Here is a 22,500-nt window from a genome sequence, read left to right as displayed (position 1 = left end):
AACTGCATCAAAAAATCCCAGGTTTTCAGGCCACTTATATTCAGCTCACAGAGCTGAAAACACATCACTGGGTTGCCAACATTCCCACACCCCAATATGAGAAACCCTGGATCCGTTGTCTGGTACTGTCAGAAGCATTAGCACACAACGCCTGGAGCTCTCAGCTGAACTGCCTAGAGAAGAGATCACCTGGACGTCAGAACTGACCAATGACAGCAGAGAAGAGGGGCTCACCAGGAGTTCTGAACTGACCAATAGGAGCTCAGAGGCTCATCTGGAGTTCTGAATGAACCAATTGGAGCTGACAGAGTGCTCACCAGGAGTTCTGAACTGACCAATAGGAGCTCACAGAGGGCTCACCTGGAGTTCTGAATGAACCAATTGGAGCTGACAGAGTGCTCACCAGGAGTTCTGAACTGACCAATAGGAGCTCACAGAGGGCTCACCTGGAGTGTATCTGAACGCTGTCCAGCAGACGGACCAGCCGGTCCACCAGGGGCGTGAGCAGGGGCTCCAGCTTGAAGTTGGGCCTCATCAGCTCCTTAATGCTGGTGATCATCCCCGCGTCGCACGCAAACACCTTCCCCTGAGGAGACACCACGTAGGGCAGGAAACTGTAGCTCCCGCACTGCTCCTGCAGGGAGAGAGGGGACACACACACATTACACACACACACACACACACACACACACACACACACACACACACACTGCTCCTGCAGGAAGAGAGGGGACACACACACATTACACACACACACACACACACACTGCTCCTGCAGGAAGAGAGGACACACACACACACACACACACACACACACACACTGCTCCTGCAAGGAGAGAGGGGACCCCCACACACACACACACACACACACACACACACACACACACACACACTGCTCCTGCAAGGAGAGAGGGGACACACACACATTACACACACACAGCTCCTGCAAGGAGAGAGGGGACACACACACACACACACACAGCTCCTGCAAGGAGAGAGGGACACACACACAAACACACAGAGCTTCTTTATTATATTTTAAATGTAGCACAATTCATCCGGCAAACGAGACAGCAGCGTGAAAGTTATAGTATTTGCCTCACTGAGCGAATTTAACGGTCCAACTTCTCATCTGTTTATTACGCAACGTTCCAGCACACTCCACGGAGACCACACGCTCGCATGCTGCGCACGGGAGGCAGAGGTTCGCTGAGAAAAACAGGATGGAGCCTGAAAACTCTGCCAGTCCTGCTATTTCGAGAGAAGATCCGTGCCCTCGGGGGAACTCGGCATTCTAGCCTGACAAGCCCGTATAACACTTATAGGTCACGCAAAAACAAAAGCTTTCACTGGGAATCTTGGGCGTGTTAAAAGTGGGTGTATGCACCGTTGAATAACATTATAACAGTAATGAAATCAATAAGAGAAGATAAAATAACAACATTTGACGACAGGATATTTGCGTTGAGGTTTGGCTGTTGGTCTTAAAGAAACTGCCTTCAAACGGATGAACGTTAATTACACTTGCAGTTTGGCTATTAGTGCGTTTTTATGTCACTCATTTAAGCGCTGATTGCCCTGTAATGTCGCTCTAATGTGGTCCCTAACGATATGCGGAGAAGACAAACACCATTCAAAACGAGGGCAAACAGAGAAAGGGAAAACCTGCGAGGCCAGAAATAACCTACGCCGAAGTGTTTGGTCCAGTGAGCTAGAAATGCTCAAATATATATATATATATATATATATATATATATATATATATATATATGCAAACGATATATTATAAAACATTTATGTCAAATGCAAACGGACATATTACGAATTGCCACTTGTAATGTATGTCAAATATAAGAAACATATGAGGAAGGATCAACATACATTTGCCATATTTTTAAAGTATATGACAACATATTTTTCCCGTGTTTGGGGTGGACACACTATAGCCTACCATCTACATAGTGAGCAAAACATCTGTACAACATCTGCATCTGCGTGGTTTTACCTTCAGCGCTTGCAGGTCGTTGTCCTGTTTGTTGCAATACAAAATGATGTTGTTGGTCATACTGAAACTCTCTCTGACGCCGAGGTGGTAGAACAACGAGGGCTGGCAAAAGGAGTCACTCATCTCCACGACGGCGACATCTGGAAAACACACGATCGTACAATTAACTCTGGGCCTGTCGTCACTCTCGCCGCACTCTGGCACCTGGGGCATGATCGGTTAGTAATCACAAAGGGAGTTCGTCGACTTGCGATTGCTTGCAAACTGAAAGCTGCTATTCGGATCCCATCCATGTTTTACATTGATTTGGTAAAACAATAACCACGGGTAAATGGATATGCAAGCGATAACCAAACCAGTAGCCTACTTTTTGCACCACACAAAAAAAAACTGGCGTGTGACCCAAATCGACCTGTGGCTCATTCCGATAACCAGTCAGATACAGACAACCTACTTATCAGCATGTCCGCACTTGCCTGCGTTATAAAAGCTGTCCAGAATATCCGTCGTCCCGAGAGCAATCCTTTCGAAGGGGATAGTTTTGAAGACGGCTCGTACGTCGGCGCACGCTTCTTTCAGGCACTTTAGTGACAGATTCTCCTCCGTCTGCGGCAGCGACGCGTCTTCGACAACAACGAACACCACCGACAGAGCCCTGGTCCGCGTTCGCGGCGAGACGATTCCCTTACTCGCGCTGCTCAGCTCGATAGCCAAGGGGTCCTGCCACATACTTCCAGCCGGTATTCGCAGCGAGTCTCTCCTTCTGAAGTCCTGCAGGCTCCTTCGCCTGCGATCGTTTCTCTCCATGGCCAGTTTGTTGTGTTTGACTGCAAAATCAGCAGCGAATGTTTATATGTCCGCCTCACGTCCACGCTTATTCTATTCCACAGGTAAGTTGCGTAAAACATTCCCACCCCCCCGTGGACACGCCTCTATCCTCTATCGGAAGGAGAGAGAGAGAGAGAGAGAGAGAGAGAGAGAGAGAGAGAGAGAGAGAGAGAGAGAGAGAGAGAGAGAGAGAGAGACTGCATTTTTTCGCAGTCCCCGTCCCTTCATTTCCAGTTTTCCTCCCCTTTCGGTTTGGTTTTCATATCCCGGAATTGAAGTCATTGAATGAGCTTTACTTAAATACAACTGGCGTCGCTATGCGTAGACATGCATAGGCTACGCGTAAAGCAACCACTCGTTCGACGTATCGTGTCGACAAATATTTAGTCAACAAACAATAAAACTTTATGGCACCCTACAGTTGGTACAGTCAGTTAAGTTATTTCCGCTAGCTCATTATGAATTCATACCGTGGTCTTATTTCAAAACAGGACGCCCTGTTACTAGATCATGTTTGCACTCCACCCGCGCGCTGGAGTATTCTCTCTAATTCAGGAAAAGAACACGACAAAGATTTGCAATGCAAACTACGACCTGGCACTAGAGCTTTAACAAGAAATTATCGAAGGTTGACAGAAAAATCATGCAATCATTTTTTTTTTGCAACAACTCTGGGAAAGCAATTAAATTGACACTCGACCAATTTGAGTTTAACAACGTTTGTAGTTATGGATTGACAGTCTCTAAAATGTATTTGAAATGGGCCCGCACTGTTCAGTGACGACACCTGGACGCTGTTCCACTGTCCGGGCAGACTTGTGTGCCGCTGGTTGGGAAATACTGCCCCCTAGTGGTTTAACACATTTTGGTCATGACACAATTCTGCGCGATGGGTTTTACGTTTTGGTTCGGTTTGTGCGCGACCTCTGGAGGCCTGATAGTCGCTGGTATTCCACCCTCCCTCCTTTACCTGGTGTGAAGACCGTCTGGCCAAAACCACGGATGGATTAGAGTTTGAGGGCCGGAGTTGATGAATCCTCCGATAGGGCGTCACAGCCCCACGTTGGGCATCAAATAATATATATGTGTAAAAAAAACATTCTGAGCATTCTGGCTGATAATGGGTAAAGTTGGGATTCTGGTTTTATCCGAAGCAATTTACAGTTGATTAGACTATGCAGGGGAAAATCCCCCCTGGAGTAATGTGGGATTAAGGGCCTTGCTCAAGGACAGCAACATGGATCTTAACTCTTAAGGGCGACATGGCTCAGGCAGTAAGAGCAGTCGTCTCATTGGCTCAGGCAGTAAGAGCAGTCGTCTCATTGGCTCAGGCAGTAAGAGCAGTCGTCTCATTGGCTCAGGCAGTAAGAGCAGTCGTCTCATTGGCTCAGGCAGTAAGAGCAGTCGTCTCATTGGCTCAGGTGGTAAGAGCAGTCGTCTCATTGGCTCAGGCGGTAAGAGCAGTCGTCTCATTGGCTCAGGCGGTAAGAGCAGTCGTCTCATTGGCTCAGGCAGTAAGAGCAGTCATTACATTACATTACATTATTGGCATTTGGCAGACGCTCTTATCCAGAGCGACGTACAACAAAGTGCATACCCATAACCAGGGATAAGTTCGCTGAAAGACCCTAGAGGTAAGTACAATTTCAACTGCTACCTGTACAACAAAGATAAGGACAAGGGCCATTTTTTTTTTTTTTTTTTTTTTTTTGAACAAACAAACAAACAGAGCAAAAGTCACCAAAGTTAACTATCCAAACACTGCTTACCTAGCCAACTAAAATACTGATACACAAGTCACAGAGACAACAATTAAGGTTCACAGGGAGGTAGGGAGGGATGGGGAGAGGTGCTGTTTGAAGAGGTGTGTCTTCAGCTTGCGCTTGAAGGTGGGGAGGGATTCTATAGTTCTGACCTCAACGGGGAGTTCGTTCCACCACCGTGGAGCCAGAACAGACAGTAGTCGTGAGCGTCTTAAGGGCGACATGGCTCAGGCAGTAAGAGCAGTCGTCTCATTGGCTCAGGCAGTAAGAGCAGTCGTCTCATTTGCTCAGGCAGTAAGAGCAGTCGTCTGGCAGTCGGAGGGTTGCTGGCTCGATCCCCCGCCCGGGCTGTGTCGAAGTGTCCCTGAGCAAGACACCCAACCCCCAAATGCTCCTGACAAGCTGGTCGGTGCCTTGCATGGCAGCCAATCGCCGTTGGTGTGTGAATGTGTGTATGAATGGGTGAATGAGAAGCATCAATTGTACAGCGGTTTAGATAAAGGCGCTATATAAATGCCAACCATTTACCATTCGACCTTCTGGGTCCCGGCGACCTACCTTGCCACAAGGCTACAGATGTTTAATGAATACCGCTCTTCAGTGCGTTTGCGATCTTGGAGGAGTTTAAGAGCAGAAGTAGGTGGATCCCTTGTGCAAATGGAAAATGTAAATGAACTGTAATAAAAATATCATAAGGACATGTTTATATTATTAGGCTTTAAGGCTTCATGGTGTGGTTTTCGTTGTTGGCATAAGGCAACCCATTACGGACAGTAGTAAATGGTGATCTTTGTATCATAGCACGGCATGAAGTTGGACTTTCATGTAACTTAGCCACGAGGCTACAGGCTGCCCCATGTAGCTTAATTCATAACAAGGTGGGCTGCATCCGCTTCTGGATTTCAGACCCAATTTCTGTTCTTAATGATTTAATTAGCCCAGTCATTTACATGATCTGTCATTTTTAGCCACACTCCCTGATGTGAACAGCAGCTGTGTTCTGATTGAGCCAGGGTAACTGGTGGCTGAAAAAACCTGCATCCACACCGGCCCTACAGGACTGGAGTTAATCCTGCATACACACCGGCCCTACAGGACTGGAGTTAATCCTGCATACACACCGGCACTCCAGGACTGGAGTTAATCCTGCATACACACCAACCTCCAGGCCTGGAGTTAATCCTGCATACACACCGGTCCTCCAGGACTGGAGTTAATCCTGCATACACACCGGCACTCCAGAACTGGAGTTGTCCGTTCTTGATTTATAATGATACAGCCAATTACTTACAGCAAGCCTTAGATCAGTGCTCCTGGAGAGCCGCAGGGAAAACAAAAGCCAGCACACCCTGTGGCTCTCCAGGACCAGGAGTGAGGACCCCAGCACACCCTGCGGCTCTCCAGGACCAGGAGTGAGGACCCCAGCACACCCTACGGCTCTCCAGGACCAGGAGTGAGGACCCCAGCACCCCCTGCGGCTCTCCAGGACCAGGAGTGAGGACCCCAGCACACCCTGCGGCTCTCCAGGACCAGGAGTGAGGACCCCAGCACACCCTGCGGCTCTCCAGGACAAGGAGTGAGGACCCCAGCACACCCTGCGGCTCTCCAGGACCAGGAGTGAGGACCCCAGCACACCCTGCGGCTCTCCAGGACCAGGAGTGAGGACCACTGCCTTAGACAGATGGTCTTATAATTTAAAAACTTCACTGCAAATGTTGACACTCGTCCCAAATGTGTCTAAAGTTCCGTTTCACTTAGTCCACGTGCTGCAATATGACACAATAACTCACTGGAAGCACTAATAATTTTATATGATCTTTATGTACAATAAAAAACATCTAAAAAGAAACTGAGATATATACGTAGGCTGCAGTATAAAGGAATAAAGCACAGTCTGTTGCAGGGCAGAATCTGAATTATTCACAACTGTCTGAGAAAAGCAGATGTCTGTAGAACTACAGCAACATGTAGAGCACTATGGCAACACTCTGTCCCACAAAAGCTGTACAGAGCAGGTCCTGGTCTAAGCCAAAGAAAAACTGTACACAAAGTGAGAAAACCATTCTCTTCTTCTGGTCTTTAGTCCTTTTAACCTGAAACGAGTGAACCGTGTTCACGTGGTGTGTGTGTGTAAAAAAAAAAAAACATCCAGGGTGCACATTCAACACATCAGCCTGTCTGGACACGAGCGTTATTTTCACTGTAAAAGAAATAATGTACAAACGGCAGCTGGGGGGGGCATTACTGGCTCTGAGTGTACACTGCAGAAGCACGGCAGGCTACAGGACGGGGGACGAAGCCAACAGACTGCACAAAAGCACTAATACAAATGACCTGAGAATAGATAAATCAGACATCCTCGCTTTGAACCGCCTCAAAGAAGCGGCCGTTTGTGGCCACGTGCGTGCGTGCGTGTGTGTGTGTGTGTGTGTGTGTGTGTGTGTGTGTCGCATGTTCCTTGAACCCTGGATGCTGCCCAACACATTTCAGCACAAGGCTGTGTCATTTCTGAGAGAGAGAGAGAGAGAGAGAGAGAGAAAGAGAGAGAGAGAGAGAGAGAGAGAGAGAGAGAGAGAGAACGAGAGGTTGTTTGAAAGTCAGTGACTACACTGTCTGCAGTCGTGGACTCCATTTCCCACGATCCCGCGGGGCTTCACTCGTCCAGGCCCTCGTCCTCCTCCTCTTCCTCCTGCGGCTTGGCGTCCACCTCGCTGGTGTCGGAGAACTCGTGCAGGAGCACGTACTCCCGCGAGCTGAAGCCGAACTTCAGCACGTCCTTCTCCTTCAGCTCATAGTAGCGCTGCGGGTCGATGCGGCCGTTGTTCAGGTAGGTGCCGTTTCCCGAGCACAGGTCGATGATGTAGGGCCTGACCCTCCTGCCCGTGGTGCCGTCCGCGCGCGTGAACGGCACCAGCCTGGGGTAGAGACACAGAGAATGCACCGATAAAACACATAAGCGCACCTATATAACACATAAGCACACCTATAACACATAAGCACACCTATATAACACATAAGCACACCTATATAACACATAAGCACACCTATATAACACATTAACGCAGCAATATAACACATTATCACACCGATATAACACATAAGCACACCTATATAATACATTAGTGCACCGATATAACACATTAAGAGAAAAAAGTAAGATGGATTTACTACATACTAAGTTGTCATAAAAGGGCACCACTTTAAACACAGTGCGCATGACAGCGGCTAGTTAGACTTTTGTCTCACGAAAACAGAAAATTATGTAAAACATATAAATTAATTTTAACTACGTTCCCCTAAGCATAGTTAAAGGTAACGGTTGCGTTGAAATTGTTTGACTCTTTTGCCACTGTGGTTTGAACCACACTTGTTTGCTTGGCAAAGCGCAATGCACTGTGGGATACTCGTGCCAGCATAGTGTCCAGTGTTGGCACACTATGATATTTAACTAGCGGATATAAGGAGTCTCTCTTTTGTCCGCTGCTTCAGATAACAGCGTAACGTAATGCTGATTCAAGATTCAAGAGTTGTATTGTCATATGCACAGTAAAACACAACGGCTACACCATACAATGAAATTCTTACTTTGCGTATCCTCCTTCCAAGAACTGAAAACGAAAAAGTAGAACTGACCGGTACTGGAAGACAGCGTGCTGCTTGGAGCAGGAGGGGTGGTCGATGGGGATGTCGGCGATCTTCCTCTGCCGGCCCAGCAGGTAGGCGCTCTGGCGGTGGACGTACATGACCGGCAGCGGCTCGTCGTTCTTGAAGGGGTACAGGCGCCAGCGCCTCTTGGGGATGCGCGCCTCGGGGGGCTCGTTGTACTTGATGACCACCCCCCGGAACGTGTTGGTATCTTCCACCAGGGCGCCCGACAGCCCGAAGTTGGGCTTCTCCTTCTCGGCGGGAGGGGAGCCCCCGTCCTCGGCGGTCTCGCTGGGGCCGAAGGCGGGGGGGTCCTCCGCGCCGTCGCCCTCGGCGACCAGGCGCCGCCGGTGTTCCCGCCGCCGGTCGTCATGGCGATCGCGCTCGGCCTGCTGCTGCTGGAAGGCCTGCCCGTCTCGGTCCCGCGGCCGCCCCCCGCCCCGCCGCTGACGCGACCGCGACCCCCAGCGCTCCTCCTCCTCCTCCGGGCCCCCGCCCCGCCTCTCGTCCCCCGAGTCCCAGCGACCCCCCCGCCGCCGCTCCTCGTCGCCGCGGTGATCGTCCCGCTCCTGGGGGCAGATAGGGGAGGGGTCACCACGAATCACGGTATGACTGATATGACATGCCTGTGTCACGAAACTTGCTGGTATTATAATTTGTGTTTGTTTTTTGAACGTCATCATGTTTTATCCGGAAAGCATCTGCATGTGGAGCAGGGTTTCACTGAAGTGTAATATTATTACAGGACCGTTTGGCCCGCAAGAAACCTATCCGTTAAAATGTCTGAGGTAAGTATTCTGGACTATTCAGGCAGCATGCTGGACGCCTCCATAGCCGGGTCCTGGTTCGACCCTGTAAGTCATTAGGACATTGGTAATGTGTACTGTATAGTGTGTACTGTATAGTGTATACTGTATAAATGTCCATATTGATGCCTGGATATACAGCGAAAGCAGAGTAAATTTCTGCCACAACACAAAACAATACGTACTAAATATTTAAACTGTCCCTTTGTCATGAGCTGAAGATAATGGGTTATTTAAATATCTAGCTGCCCAATTTAATCGTGATCGTGGCCCCGTACCCCCGGTTATGTTACCCGCTTTATTTTAACGTCGCTATCCCGGGCAGGGCTTCTGGTCCTCTTTCTCCTGGGTGATCTGCTCTCCCGTCTTGCAGGCGACCGGTCTCTTCTTCTATCAGGCGATCTATTCAAAACATAAACACCGTTTTACTCGTATGATGCGTCCATTTCCATGTAATGCAACTGCCAATTGACGAATGTAGTCAACATGGAAACAAAAGTCACACAGTTAGATGTCACACATCTAACCAAAGTATGTCGCCATGAAACGTATTCATCAATTTTGTCATCATCCAGCACAATAACAGTGAGAGGGGTGAAAGTTGGAACCTCCTGTTGATAGTGACAATTATTGCAATTCCACTCGGCTACCACACATCCCGCTAGATAACATGCAGCGACGACAAAGTAGCTAAATAAGGCTAACTACTGCGTTTCAATTTAACTAAAAAATGTTCAAGTTAAATCGAAATCCATCGCACCCACCTGTCTGCTCGTCTCCTCGGCGGCGCAGGGCTAGAGCTACTCCCGTTAGACCCCGAACTCGAGCGCCGGGATCTCTGTGGCCTGGTCGGACTAAGTTTCTCTTGTTTGATTTTCATCTTTTTCTCCCGGGCTGGAGGGGGGGAATCATCCCTTCTGTGTCTTCGGTCCTTCTCCATTCTCCTCAAATATCAACTGGTTAATCTTTGTTGTTCCTTTAAATAAAGTAATACAACATTAAAACATGTATATATGTATTGTAATCTCACATTGCTTCCAATTTTACACACCGCCGGCGGTCTACATGTCCTCCTAATACATTCCGTTTCCGGTTAGAACGTTGTACAAACGTCTCGGCTAGACATTTACGCCTAAACATTATAGGTTCCGCTTACAGTAAAATGCCTTTGCGTTATATTTTTTTACCAGTTTAATCGAAATGTTAACACCTAAGTTCTCATTTATTTTAGCGATGCTTAGCTATTATTTCAATGGGTTGCCATATGCCAGATCATTTGGACAGGCTTATTTTAGATTTCACCCCACATGAATTCGCTTAGCTAGATAGGCTAACACTTAAGTTACTCGTTGCTAACAGACTTAGGCTAGCTAGTAGTTATGAACAAGCGAGGGTTGCTAACGTTAGCTGACGGTAGCGTTAGCTTGCTAACTTTGCTAACTAGTCTAGCCATTTTTTTCTAACTAGCTAACGCTAGCCAACTCAGCCTAACTAATTAGCTACTACGTGGTGTGTGATGCACAAAAAAACTTAAGATTCATTCATTCGTGTAATTCACATAGCATAAACTTAGTTTATTGGCGAGCGTTTAAAACGAAACAATGATTAAAAGTTTCCATTTATATTGCTGTCTTGTTTTTAACGCGCTCCTCCCTGCACGGCTGCCGTACCGCTGTGGGGTACCGTTGTCTTGGAAACAGTATACAATAGCCTACTCTTGGAGGAGTTGTTTGCTACCGCAGTGAAACTTTGGCTCCTGCTAATCGGCAACTAAGTTGAAAAAGACAGTTAAAATAATATACTGTGCATTAGACTGAATTTGCCATTATGATTCCATCAGTCGATTCACTACTGAAATTCGACACTCCAGTTCTGATAACCAGAAACACCGAGAAGAAGTCTCCCAAGGTAAGAAAAAAGTTAAAGCGACTGTGTTGGCAGGTATTACTGAAAGTTGTACAGCCAGTGAAGGTATCTAGCGTCTATCTTTACCTGTCTTTTCAGACTGGAACTACACAAATACATTTAACTGTTTTATAAACAGTTTTCTAGATTTATTTTTCTTTTTAGGGTTTATTTATTCAAACAAACGTTCAACTTGTAAATCAATTAACGTGGCCAATATCTTTGATGTTCTTATTACTAAATATACAGTGGTAACGGTTGAGAGAAATTGGTCGTTTTTGCTATACTTGAATTTTGTTCACACGTAAAGGAGCAGTGTATAGTCTTAGTTTTAGCCTCCACCAGCAGTCTCTAGAGAACAGGGGTGGAAATATCAGAAGCCACAGTAAACAGCAGACTTCAAGAGCAGAATTATAGTCTACAAGCCTCTCATCAGCAGCAAGAATCAAAAGGGCAAATTAGAATTTGACAAAAAGTACAGATACAAGCCCAGAAATTTTTTGGAAATAAGTTTTATGGACAGATGAGACCAACGCAACAAAGTTGAAAATGGAGGAACAGCTTACCACCTTATCATCTATGAAATAGGCTATGGAGGAGATGATGTCATGGCATAGGCATGTACGGCTGCTTCTGGGACAAGCTCACTCATCGTTGTTGATGATGTAATGGAGAATGCAGCAGTAGGATCCGTATAGCAGACAGGTTTCGTCTGGGTACGTACAAAGAAATCCCTCTGATTATTTGGCCTGGTGCTTCATCCTGGAGCAAGACAATGACCCCAAACACATGGCCTACGCAACCATCGATGTGGAGAAAGTGGAGTTTCACCTGATATAAATCCAATCGAGTATTTTGCTTACTGAAGAGGATGGTAAATGGTTAATGGTCTGCATTTATATAGAGATTTTATCCAAATGAATGCCTCTTATTCACCCATTCACATACACTCACACACCAATGGTGATTGACTGCCATGCGAGGTGCCAATCAGCTCGTCTGGACCAATTGGGGGTGAGGTGTCTAGCTCAGGGACACATTGACACGCTTCGATGCCAGACGACGGCTCTTACCTCTTTTGGGGGAACTCAAAACGCTAAAACTTAACACATGTAACATGTAAATACCATGAAATAAAAACTAATTATCTGTACTTCATCTTTTGATTTCAAATTCAAATGCTTTAAGTACATAGAAAAAATAACACATTTCAGTCTACCGTTACCGTACTTTTGGAGGGAAACGTTTGACTTTTCAACGAGCAAACTGACGGCTGGCAGGAGTTTGTGGCGACGGATCGTGTTGCAACATTCTCAAATCTGATCAGCCAAACCTCTCCTTTCACGAATGCTCGTGTGCGATGTGGACTGGCATCCTAAAACGAACTGTCTGAGCACCCTTTTATCCGGAGCCATCCGCCACAGACAGCGTAGCGTGTTCAGTGGAGAAGCAGGTAATTCAGTTTGGCAGTTATCGGATAAATATAGCCTGTGTGCAGTTAGTGATTGGACAGGACATCTAGAGAGTCCAGGCCGTTTCACTACTTTGGTTGTGTTGGCAGTGGAATAAAAAGTGACATGTGTGTGAATCTCCGCTCTGCTGAGGCTTCGGTAACGCTGCCGTGCCTAATGGCCGTGCTGCTGTTCCCCCTGCGCTGCAGTCTCGTTCTCTGAGAGTGAGCCCCCTGCAGCCAGCCTCGACCGCCCCCGTCCCCCCGCCCCCCAAATCCAAGAGCCCCACGGGAGATGGCAGCAAGCAGCAAATGGAGGAGATACTCAACGCCATGCTTCCGCCCAGGTAACGCCATGGTAACGCCCAGGTAACACCATGCTTCCGCCCAGGTAACGCCATTGTAACACCCAGGTAACACCATGGTAACACCCTGGTAACACCCTGGTAACGCCATGGTAACACCCAGGTAACACCATGCTTCCGTCAGGGTAAGACCACGGTAACGCCATGCTTCCGCCATGGTAACGCCATGGTAACACCCAGGTAACACCATGGTAACACCCTGGTAACGCCATGGTAACACCCAGGTAACACCATGCTTCCGTCAGGGTAACACCATGGTAACACAATGGCATTGTCCTAGCTGGGACTCAAACCTGCAGCCTTTAGGTTACAAGATTACATCACACCACCCTGCTGACATCGTGACGTTGCTCGTCAGCATCGATCATGCTGCAGTACTGTGCAGCTGTGCAGTTGTTACGGTCATAACATTTACTGATAAATGTTTTATGTCATTTGACATAACCTGACATCATCTTGTGACAGCTGTTATGTCATGTGTATGACAGTGTTATGTCATGTGTATGACAGTGTTATGTCATGTGTATGGCAGTGTTATGTCAGCCTTATGGCGAGGGGTTCAGGTAAAGTGTTTCATATGACAGAAATGTTGGGTGCCTCACCCTGTCCTTGCAGGAAGTGGGTGGATAACGGCCAGCTGTGGGTGTGTCAGACTCAGAGTGGTGTCCTTGCAGGGAGTGGGTATCAGACTCAGTGTGGTGTCCTTGCAGGGAGTGGGTATCAGACTCAGTGTGGTGTCCTTGCAGGGAGTGGGTATCAGACTCAGTGTGGTGTCCTTGCAGGGAGTGGGTATCAGACTCAGTGTGGTGTCCTTGCAGGGAGTGGGTATCAGACTCAGAGTGGTGTCCTTGCAGGGAGTGGGTATCAGACTCAGTGTGGTGTCCTTGCAGGGAGTGGGTATCAGACTCAGTGTGGTGTCCTTGCAGGGAGTGGGTATCAGACTCAGTGTGGTGTCCTTGCAGGGAGTGGGCATCAGACTCAGTGTGGTGTCCTTGCAGGGAGTGGGTATCAGACTCAGTGTGGTGTCCTTGCAGGGAGTGGGTATCAGACTCAGTGTGGTGTCCTTGCAGGGAGTGGGTGTCAGACTCAGTGTGGTGTCCTTGCAGGGAGTGGGTATCAGACTCAGTGTGGTGTCCTTGCAGGGAGTGGGTATCAGACTCAGTGTGGTGTCCTTGCAGGGAGTGGGTGTCAGACTCAGTGTGGTGTCCTTGCAGGGAGTGGGTATCAGACTCAGTGTGGTGTCCTTGCAGGGAGTGGGTATCAGACTCAGTGTGGTGTCCTTGCAGGGAGTGGGTATCAGACTCAGTGTGGTGTCCTTGCAGGGAGTGGGTATCAGACTCAGTGTGGTGTCCTTGCAGGGAGTGGGTGTCAGACTCAGTGTGGTGTCCTTGCAGGGAGTGGGTATCAGACTCAGTGTGGTGTCCTTGCAGGGAGTGGGTATCAGACTCAGTGTGGTGTCCTTGCAGGGAGTGGGTATCAGACTCAGTGTGGTGTCCTTGCAGGGAGTGGGTGTCAGACTCAGTGTGGTGTCCTTGCAGGGAGTGGGTATCAGACTCAGTGTGGTGTCCTTGCAGGGAGTGGGTGTCAGACTCAGTGTGGTGTCGTTGCAGGGAGTGGGTATCAGACTCAGTGTGGTGTCCTTGCAGGGAGTGGGTATCAGACTGAGTGTGGTGTGGTTGCAGGGAGTGGGTGGACAGCGGCCAGCTGTGGGTGCAGCAGGTGTCGTGCACGCCCTGCACGCGCATGGACGTGGTGAAGCTCCAGGAGCTGCTGGACCTGAAGCTGCAGCAGAGACAGGCGCGCGAGACGGGCATCTGCCCCGTACGCAGGGAGCTCTACACGCAGTGCTTCGGTACGACCCGACCTCCAGAGACACGTCCCGCAGGCTCACCTCTCAGTGTGATCAGAGCTTAACCTAGCGTAACATAGCACAGCATACCATCCTGCAACATAACATAGCATAGCATAACCTAGCATAACATAGCACAGCATACCATCCTGCAACATAACATAGCATAGCATAACCTAGCGTAACATAGCACAGCATACCATCCTGCAACATAACATAGCATAGCATAACCTAGCGTAATATAGCAGAGCATACCATACTGCAACATAACATAGCATAGCATAACATACAGTAACATTGCACAGCATACCATACTGCAACACAACATAGCATAGCATAACATACAGTGGCAGGGACAATGATGGAAATTGTTTAGTTTTATCCCTGCTTTTATATTGGTTTTATACAAGTGTATTGCTCTTAATGTCAAATAAATGAAATACAGTAACATAAGACAGCATAGCATAGCAAAACATAGCTTAACATACCATAGCATAGCATAAAATAGCATAACATAACATACAGTGGCAAGGACAACGATGGCAATAAGTCCTTGACTTTGACCGGGCAGGTGCTCGTCTGGAGCACAGCGCTCAGGCACCGTGTCCCTCCGGGAGCAGGGCTACGGCTTCCTGACCTCTCACCCCCTCCCCCCCCCCTCTCACCCCCTCTCCTCTCCTCTGTCCCCCAGACGAGCTGATCAGACAGATCACCATCAGCTGCTCGGAGCGCGGCCTGCTGCTGCTGCGGGTTCGAGACGAGATCCGCATGACCATCGAGGCGTACCAGACGCTGTACGAGAGCAGCGTGGCGTTCGGCATGAGGAAGGCCCTGCAGGCCGAGCAGGGCAAGGCCGACATGGAGAAGAAGGTACAGTCTGCGTTTCCCATCACGCCCAGCCGCAGTGGACCGCGTTTCCCATCGTGCCCAGCCGCAGGGGACCGCGTTTCCCATCATGCCCAGCCGCAGTGGACCGCGTTTCCCATCATGCCCAGCCGCAGTGGACCGCGTTTCCCATCGTGCCCAGCCACAGTGGACCGCGTTTCCCATCATGCCCAGTCACAGTGGACCGCGTTTCCCATCATGCTCTAGGGGTCACTGTCCATCTTCTGATTTGGTTCCCCTCCTAGTCCCAGCCCTACCCTTTGTCCCAGTTCAGGCGATTTTCTTTACGGTTTTAGGTTTTTCTTCTTAGGGATTGTCATGTATTCAGGATCTCTGTTTTGCTAACCAAGCAAGTTCTGTATAGTCAGTCTGGATCAGATGAATGAATGTAATACAATCTAAAAATGTACAACAACGTCAAAAGTGTTTTTTGACCCGGAGTAGGCTGAGGGTACGTGTACAATCAATGTCTGTAATAACAGGAAGGATACCCAGAATGTCTGAACTTCTCTTTTTGGCACTTTTCTCAGCCCTATCTCATAATAAAAATCATGATGAGTTTCAGTTCAGTATCCATTTTTGTTTTAAGATAAGGCTCTTCATTATGGGACAGTTTGCCAGTCCATGTTTGCTCAGACTTGGTCACAATCTTAATATCCAGCCACAAATTTGACCTGTGCTGAATGTGGCTACAATATTACTCCTCCACCTGTAGGGGGCAGTCACAGATTTCCGTTCTCACTCTCCCCTGTGCAGATCCTTGCGCTGGAGGGTGAGAAGAAGGACCTGGAGCGCCAGGTGAACGATCAGAAGGCGAAGTGCGAGGCCATCGAGAAACGCGAGACGGAGAGACGGCAGGTGGACGAGAAGAAGCACACCGAGGAGATCCAGTTCCTCAAACGCACCAATCAGCAGCTAAAGGTGAGGCCAGAGACACTAACGCACCAATCAGCAGCTAAAGGTGAGGCCAGAGACACTAATGCACCAATCAGCAGCTAAAGGTGAGGCCAGAGACACTAATGCACCAATCAGCAGCTAAAGGTGAGGCCAGAGACACTAATGCACCAATCAGCAGCTAAAGGTGAGGCCAGACACTAACGCACCAATCAGCAGCTAAAGGTGAGCAACTGAGACACTAACACACCAATCGCCAGGTAAAGGTGCAGCAACCGAGACACTAACGCACCAATCAGCAGCTAAAGGTGAGCAACTGAGACACTAACGCACCAATTAGCAGCTAAAGGTGAGCACTGAGCTACTAATTGAGTTGAAGAGTACTTCCTGTGCCAGCTGCTCTCTGACTGTGTGCTCTTGTGATCATTAGGCCCAGCTGGAGGGCCTCGTCGCCCCGAAGAAGTGACCCCTGGACCCCAAAACACCGCGTTTCTGTCACTGTGTACGCTTTTTTCACAAAATGGAAGCCCGATTTATAACACCATTTCAAGCTCTCTGCAAAATGTCGATTCCTGTTCTGCTAAACGTCAATGTTCATCATTTGGCCCACCAGGATTAAATTGCTTGACAGGTAGTTTTTTTTTTCCATGCCGTTTCCAGCATATATTCTATGTTCATCACTGTCGTTTTTTTCAAATGAACTCTTGGACCAATGATGTTCTTCTGTTAAAACTCCAAGGGAAAAGATAACCTTGTGTTAACTGACAACTTTAACCAAAAAAAAAGAGTGTTTGCAGAAATAATTTTGCCTGTTTAAATATGCAAATCACATTGTTACTCTCGCTGTAGTTGTTACACAAGCCTAGTTAACTGGCATTAACAAGGAATTTACCAAGTAAGTTTGCTATGCAACTTCTCTCATATGTATGGTTTTTATCTACAATTTATTTAGGATTCATGAATAAAGAAATGTTTACAATATCTGTAAATTATATACCGCCATAACTTGTTCCCTATGCGGTAGCATAACCAAAAGTAATACTTTCTCTTCTGACTGGTGGTGCACCACACATGCTACTGAACGAGAAACAACAGGTTGAGAATGGGGCTGCTCACTAAGATCTCAACTCTGACCTTTGACCTTTGACCTGTAAATGAAAGTTCTGCTGCAGTCGAGTTGAGAGCATTAGATCACAGCAGGTTTTACCCCACGTTCAAAAGTTCACAATGGTCTCTTTGCCATTATTCTTGATTTCGTTAAAACAGAAAAATTATAAGAGTTTTATATTATAGAATTGGGGGTTTTGTACCGTTGTTGTTTGTGAATAAAAGTGCAAACCTGGCTCACACATTGTTGATGTTTTTATTGCATTTGAGACTGTACATGCGTATCCACTCAATGGGATTATAAACGGTGTGTACAATAAACGCTCCTCACGCAGAAACACTGTCCGAGTCTCATCACTCCTTCCCGGGATCAGCGGAGGGTTAAGGCAGGCGTCGTGAAACGCGCGGGCTAAAAGCCAGGAGAGACAGACGCCAGGAGAGACGGACACAAACGGGAGGCACAGGGTCCATTTGACGGGAGCACTGGCTGGGGTCGTAGGCCGGGGAAGCTGGGCTAGTGTTTGGCCTTCTTGTTGCCCTTGCCCTGGGCCTCTCTGGGCATCTTCCTGTCCTTGTTCTTGTTCTTGACGTTGTGCGTGTCGTAGTACCGCACACCCACCTTCCTGGCCTTCTGAGCGCGCTCCTGCCTTCTCCTCTGGAAGAGACGCAAGAAGAGAGGAGACGTGTGAGGAACACGGGCTCCTCTCTCTCCCCCTCAGGGAACAACATCATTTTATTTTAAGAGGTACTTAAGCTGACGCTTTTATCCAAACAGCTTTAATCCATTTACAGTTCATTAGACTGAGCTGGGGACATTCCTCCCCTGGAGCAGTGTGAGGTTAAGGGCCTTGCTCAAGGGCCCAGCAGCTGTGCGGATGGTATCTTTGTAACCCCTTTAAACCACCAACCGTCCACGTCCCAGTCATGCACCTCAGCCACTAGGCTACAGGCTGCCCCAATATAACCACATCACAGTAACCACACAAAGTACAAACGGGCCTTTCTCAACGGATAAATGGCGGTTTTGAGTGTTGGAGGAACGGCGTGTACCTCTTTGGACGTCTGTTTGGACACGGGCCCCGGCTCGCCGTCTTCCTTCAACTTCCTCTTCCTGCCCACTGCTGTGCTCACTGGGGGGGTGGAGGGGGGGGCAATTTTACATTTAAATATTCAGGTTCAGCTTCAGCCCACTGTACTAAACTAACCCTGATTAAAACAGTCAGATACAGCCCACTGTACTAAACTAACCCTGATTAAAACAGTCAGCCATAGCCCACTGTACTAAACTAACCCTGATTAAAACAGTCAGCTTCAGCCCACTGTACTAAACTAACCCTGATTAAAACAGTCAGCCATAGCCCACTGTACTAAACTAACCCTGATTAAAACAGTCAGCTTCAGCCCACTGTACTAAACTAACCCTGATTAAAACAGTCAGCCATAGCCCACTGTACTAAACTAACCCTGATTAAAACAGTCAGATACAGCCCACTGTACTAAACTAACCCTGATTAAAACAGTCAGCTATAGCCCACTGTACTAAACTAACCCTGATTAAAACAGTCAGATACAGCCCACTGTACTAAACTAACCCTGATTAAAACAGTCAGATACTGCCCACTGTACTAAACTAACCCTGATTAAAACAGTCAGCTACAGCCCACTGTACTAAACTAACCCTGATTAAAACGGTCAGCCATAGCCCACTGTACTAAACTAGCCCTGATTAAAACAGTCAGCTATAGCCCACTGTACTAAACCCTGATTAAAACAGTCAGATACAGCCCACTGTACTAAACTAACACTGATTAAAACAGTCAGCTTCAGCCCACTGTACTAAACTAACCCTGATTAAAACAGTCAGCCATAGCCCACTGTACTAAACTAACCCTGATTAAAACAGTCAGCCATAGCCCACTGTACTAAACTAACCCTGATTAAAACAGTCAGCTACAGCCCACTGTACTAAACTAACCCTGATTAAAACAGTCAGATACAGCCCACTGTACTAAACTAACCCTGATTAAAACAGTCAGATACAGCCCACTGTACTAAACTAACCCTGATTAAAACAGTCAGATACAGCCCACTGTACTAAACTAACCCTGATTAAAACAGTCAGCCATAGCCCACTGTACTAAACTAACCCTGATTAAAACAGTCAGCCATAGCCCACTGTACTAAACTAACCCTGATTAAAACAGTCAGCTTCAGCCCACTGTACTAAACTAACCCTGATTAAAACAGTCAGCTATAGCCCACTGTACTAATCTAACCCGGATTAAAACAGTCAGATACAGCCCACTGTACTAAACTAACCCTGATTAAAACAGTCAGATACAGCCCACTGTACTAAACTAACCCTGATTAAAACAGTCAGCCATAGCCCACTGTACTAAACTAACCCTGATTAAAACAGTCAGCCATAGCCCACTGTACTAAACTAACCCTGATTAAAACAGTCAGCTTCAGCCCACTGTACTAAACTAACCCTGATTAAAACAGTCAGCTACAGCCCACTGTACTAAACTAACCCTGATTAAAACAGTCAGCTACAGCCCACTGTACTAAACTAACCCTGATTAAAACAGTCAGATACAGCCCACTGTACTAAACTAACCCTGATTAAAACAGTCAGCTACAGCCCACTGTACTAAACTAACCCTGATTAAAACAGTCAGATACAGCCCACTGTACTAAACTAACCCTGATTAAAACAGTCAGCCATAGCCCACTGTACTAAACTAACCCTGATTAAAACAGTCAGCTATAGCCCACTGTACTAATCTAACCCGGATTAAAACAGTCAGATACAGCCCACTGTACTAAACTAACCCTGATTAAAACAGTCAGCTACAGCCCACTGTACTAAACTAACCCTGATTAAAACAGTCAGATACAGCGCACTGTACTAAACTAACCCTGATTAAAACAGTCAGATACAGCCCACTGTACTAAACTAACCCTGATTAAAACAGTCAGCCATAGCCCACTGTACTAAACTAACCCTGATTAAAACAGTCAGCTATAGCACCCCCACCAGACCTCACTGCTCCACATTACTGCTGCGAATAGCACCCATAATGCACCGGGGTGGGAGACAGGAATCCCGTGTTCCCTCAACCAATTAAAATAATATAATTTTCTGAGCAGATTGCCTTATACAGAGAGATGCACACGCACACAGTACACAATGAAAGGGACAAAACATCTGTTTAAGGAGTTTTCTAAATGACCTGGTCAAGAATTCCTCCCTGTATATTAAGTTATCTTGTTAATATAAAAAGCCGAACGAGGTTTTCTGCCGCAGTGCTGTGGATGAGACTCTGGGTCTCTGGGTGAGGAATGCTAAAGCGGACTCTGGGCTGTCACCTTGTGGGCGTGGCTCTGCGGGCGCCGGTCTCTGCCGCTCCACTGGCGGGCGCATGGTCGCGGAGAGCTCCTTGGGGATTCTGCGGAGAGGAAACGACACGGGAACACTTAACCAAAAGAACAGAGAACGTCCTGCCCCGTGCCACCCTGTCTCCCACCTCGCGTCTCTGCTCCACTACATGACTGGGCAAACTGTCTCCTGTCTCCTGTCTCCTGCCCTGTCTCCTGCCTCCTGCCCTGTCTCCTGCCTCCTGCCCTGTCTCCTGTCTCCTGCCCTGTCTCTTGTCTCCTGCCCCGTCTCCTGCCTCCTGCCCTGTCTCCTGTCTCCTGCCCTGTCTCTTGTCTCCTGCCCCGTCTCCTGCCTCCTGCCCTGTCTCTTGTCTCCTGCCCCGTCTCCTGCCTCCTGCCCTGTCTCTTGTCTCCTGCCCTGTCTCCTGCCTCCTGCCCTGTCTCCTGTCTCCAGCCCTGTCTCTTGTCTCCTGTCTCCTATTATTAATAGAGATATTCTATGCTGTCCCAGAGCACTAATGGGACAATTTGAAGGACAATTAGAAATCAGATTTCTACCTCAAAAAGTGTGTATGGTTGGCCGGCCTCACTGCAGCTAAAAGATGTTCGCACAAACATCTGTACTGGTCTCACTGGGTGAAGAGCTTTCCCCTCACTGAGACATCGATCGCTCGCATTCACTGAGCTAATTACAGAGATGTGGACCCCGGCATTCGGCAGCTGGTATAAGGGGAAAGAAACTGAAATATTCTGTTTCAAAAAGAACAATTCTGACATCAGAACAAAGTTAATCCTTAAATGGTTTCCACATGAATCTTCAAGGGTTCCTACTGTATCTGTATGTTTACACTAGGACTCGGAACTGTACTGTCCACTCAGATCCTCTTCGCATTTGTACTGGTGTTTGATCTGCACTTCATTGTACGTCGCTCTGGATAAGAGCGTCTGCTAAATGCCGTGTAATGCAATCCTAAAGCTATAGTTCACTGGTAATCCCTTTCATAATGTTAAAAACGAATCAATAAATTGACCATTTTAGTCTGCTGTTGCTAGGCCTGATTCACATTTCGTGTACGAAGTCTCTCTGGCTCTCTGCCCTGGGGAGCGAATCGGAGACAGAGCGTCCATCAGCTCCCAGAATGCCGAGCGGAGAGCGGGCGCGGCGGGAGCGTACCGGATGGCGGAGAACCTCTTGGACTGGGCGCGCGACAGGAACTGCTTGTACTTGGCGATCTTCTCGTCCAGAGCTCGGACCACCTCCCGGGAGCTCCTGCTGTCTGCAGGGGCGGGGGCGGAGTCCCCGGCCTGCTCAACTTTCTGCTCTTCCTCCTCCTTCTCCCCACCCTCCTCCTCCTCCTCCTCTTCCTCCTCCTCATCTGACAGGTCGGAGATGTCCGACACCTCCACGGGCACCAGGTCCTCGTCAGTGAACTCGGGCACCACGTTGATGCGGCCGAAGTTCTGGTGGAAGGAGACCTGGATCTTCTGCACAGGCTCCGCCCCCTGCTGCGATGTCTGGGCATCTGGCTCCGCCCCCTCGGGCACAGGCTCCACCCCCTCTTCCTGGGCGGGGCTCACTTCCTGTTCCTGTGTGGCCCCTGGCAGGGCAGCGAGTCT

General features: G+C 48.1%; 4 protein-coding genes across 6 annotated transcripts in view; 1 reads left to right on the top strand and 3 right to left on the bottom strand.

Annotated features, from left to right (window-relative positions):
- The window catches only part of si:ch211-1i11.3 (mitogen-activated protein kinase kinase kinase 5), a 37,115-nt gene extending 34,163 nt beyond the window's left edge, over positions 1-2,952 (bottom strand). The window contains exons 1-3 of the mRNA XM_061247637.1: positions 2,482-2,952; positions 2,006-2,145; positions 447-634 (exon numbers count right to left, since the gene is read on the bottom strand). Coding sequence (XP_061103621.1) covers positions 447-634; positions 2,006-2,145; positions 2,482-2,812 — 659 coding nt within the window. The 5' untranslated portion in view covers positions 2,813-2,952. The remainder of the gene's footprint in view (positions 1-446; positions 635-2,005; positions 2,146-2,481) is intronic.
- Positions 2,953-6,398: 3,446 nt separating this feature from the next.
- snip1 (Smad nuclear interacting protein) lies at positions 6,399-10,367 on the bottom strand. Of its 2 annotated transcripts, XM_061245543.1 has the most exons (5): positions 10,099-10,367; positions 9,812-10,023; positions 9,341-9,449; positions 8,230-8,810; positions 6,399-7,511 (listed from the first exon to the last, which is right to left on the bottom strand). In XM_061245543.1, exons 2-5 carry the CDS (start codon positions 9,985-9,987, stop codon positions 7,250-7,252), a joined length of 1,128 nt encoding a protein of 375 aa, XP_061101527.1. In that variant the 5' UTR covers positions 9,988-10,023; positions 10,099-10,367; the 3' UTR covers positions 6,399-7,249. The 2 variants fall into 2 exon arrangements, with proteins under 2 accessions (XP_061101527.1, XP_061101518.1); XM_061245534.1 differs by having other exon boundaries at positions 9,812-10,334.
- A 161-nt stretch (positions 10,368-10,528) lies between these two features.
- On the top strand, positions 10,529-17,744 carry dnali1 (dynein, axonemal, light intermediate chain 1). Its single transcript, XM_061245555.1, has 6 exons — positions 10,529-10,955; positions 12,613-12,749; positions 14,450-14,619; positions 15,308-15,486; positions 16,258-16,422; positions 16,826-17,744. The coding sequence occupies exons 1-6, from the start codon at positions 10,875-10,877 to the stop codon at positions 16,859-16,861; spliced, it is 768 nt and encodes a 255-aa protein (XP_061101539.1). The 5' UTR covers positions 10,529-10,874; the 3' UTR covers positions 16,862-17,744.
- The window catches only part of gnl2 (G protein nucleolar 2), a 14,467-nt gene continuing 9,711 nt past the window's right edge, over positions 17,745-22,500 (bottom strand). For both annotated transcript variants that reach the window (XM_061245512.1, XM_061245521.1), the window contains 4 exons: positions 22,058-22,500; positions 20,875-20,954; positions 18,553-18,632; positions 17,745-18,157 (listed from right to left, as the gene is read on the bottom strand). The exon at positions 22,058-22,500 is cut by the window's right edge and continues 9 nt beyond it. In XM_061245512.1, the coding sequence (XP_061101496.1) occupies positions 18,017-18,157; positions 18,553-18,632; positions 20,875-20,954; positions 22,058-22,500 (744 nt within the window). In that variant the 3' untranslated portion in view covers positions 17,745-18,016. The remainder of the gene's footprint in view (positions 18,158-18,552; positions 18,633-20,874; positions 20,955-22,057) is intronic.

This window comes from Conger conger, chromosome 1 (assembly GCF_963514075.1).
Source record: "Conger conger chromosome 1, fConCon1.1, whole genome shotgun sequence".
Taxonomy (NCBI): Eukaryota; Metazoa; Chordata; class Actinopteri; order Anguilliformes; family Congridae; genus Conger; species Conger conger.
This window is presented reverse-complemented; position numbering and strand designations above follow the sequence as displayed.

Excerpts from the sequence above, each read along its gene's own strand:
- dnali1 (XM_061245555.1), top strand. The coding sequence starts at position 10,875 with ATGATTCCATCAGTCGATTCACTACTGAAATTCGACACTCCAGTTCTG. Across the intron at positions 10,956-12,612 it reads CCGAGAAGAAGTCTCCCAAG|TCTCGTTCTCTGAGAGTGAG; the intron begins GTAAGAAAAAAG and ends CCTGCGCTGCAG. Across the intron at positions 16,423-16,825 it reads GCACCAATCAGCAGCTAAAG|GCCCAGCTGGAGGGCCTCGT; the intron begins GTGAGGCCAGAG and ends TGTGATCATTAG.
- snip1 (XM_061245543.1), bottom strand. The coding sequence starts at position 9,987 with ATGGAGAAGGACCGAAGACACAGAAGGGATGATTCCCCCCCTCCAGCC. Across the intron at positions 9,450-9,811 it reads CCGAGGAGACGAGCAGACAG|ATCGCCTGATAGAAGAAGAG; the intron begins GTGGGTGCGATG and ends TGTTTTGAATAG. Across the intron at positions 7,512-8,229 it reads CACGCTGTCTTCCAGTACCG|GCTGGTGCCGTTCACGCGCG; the intron begins GTCAGTTCTACT and ends TCTCTACCCCAG.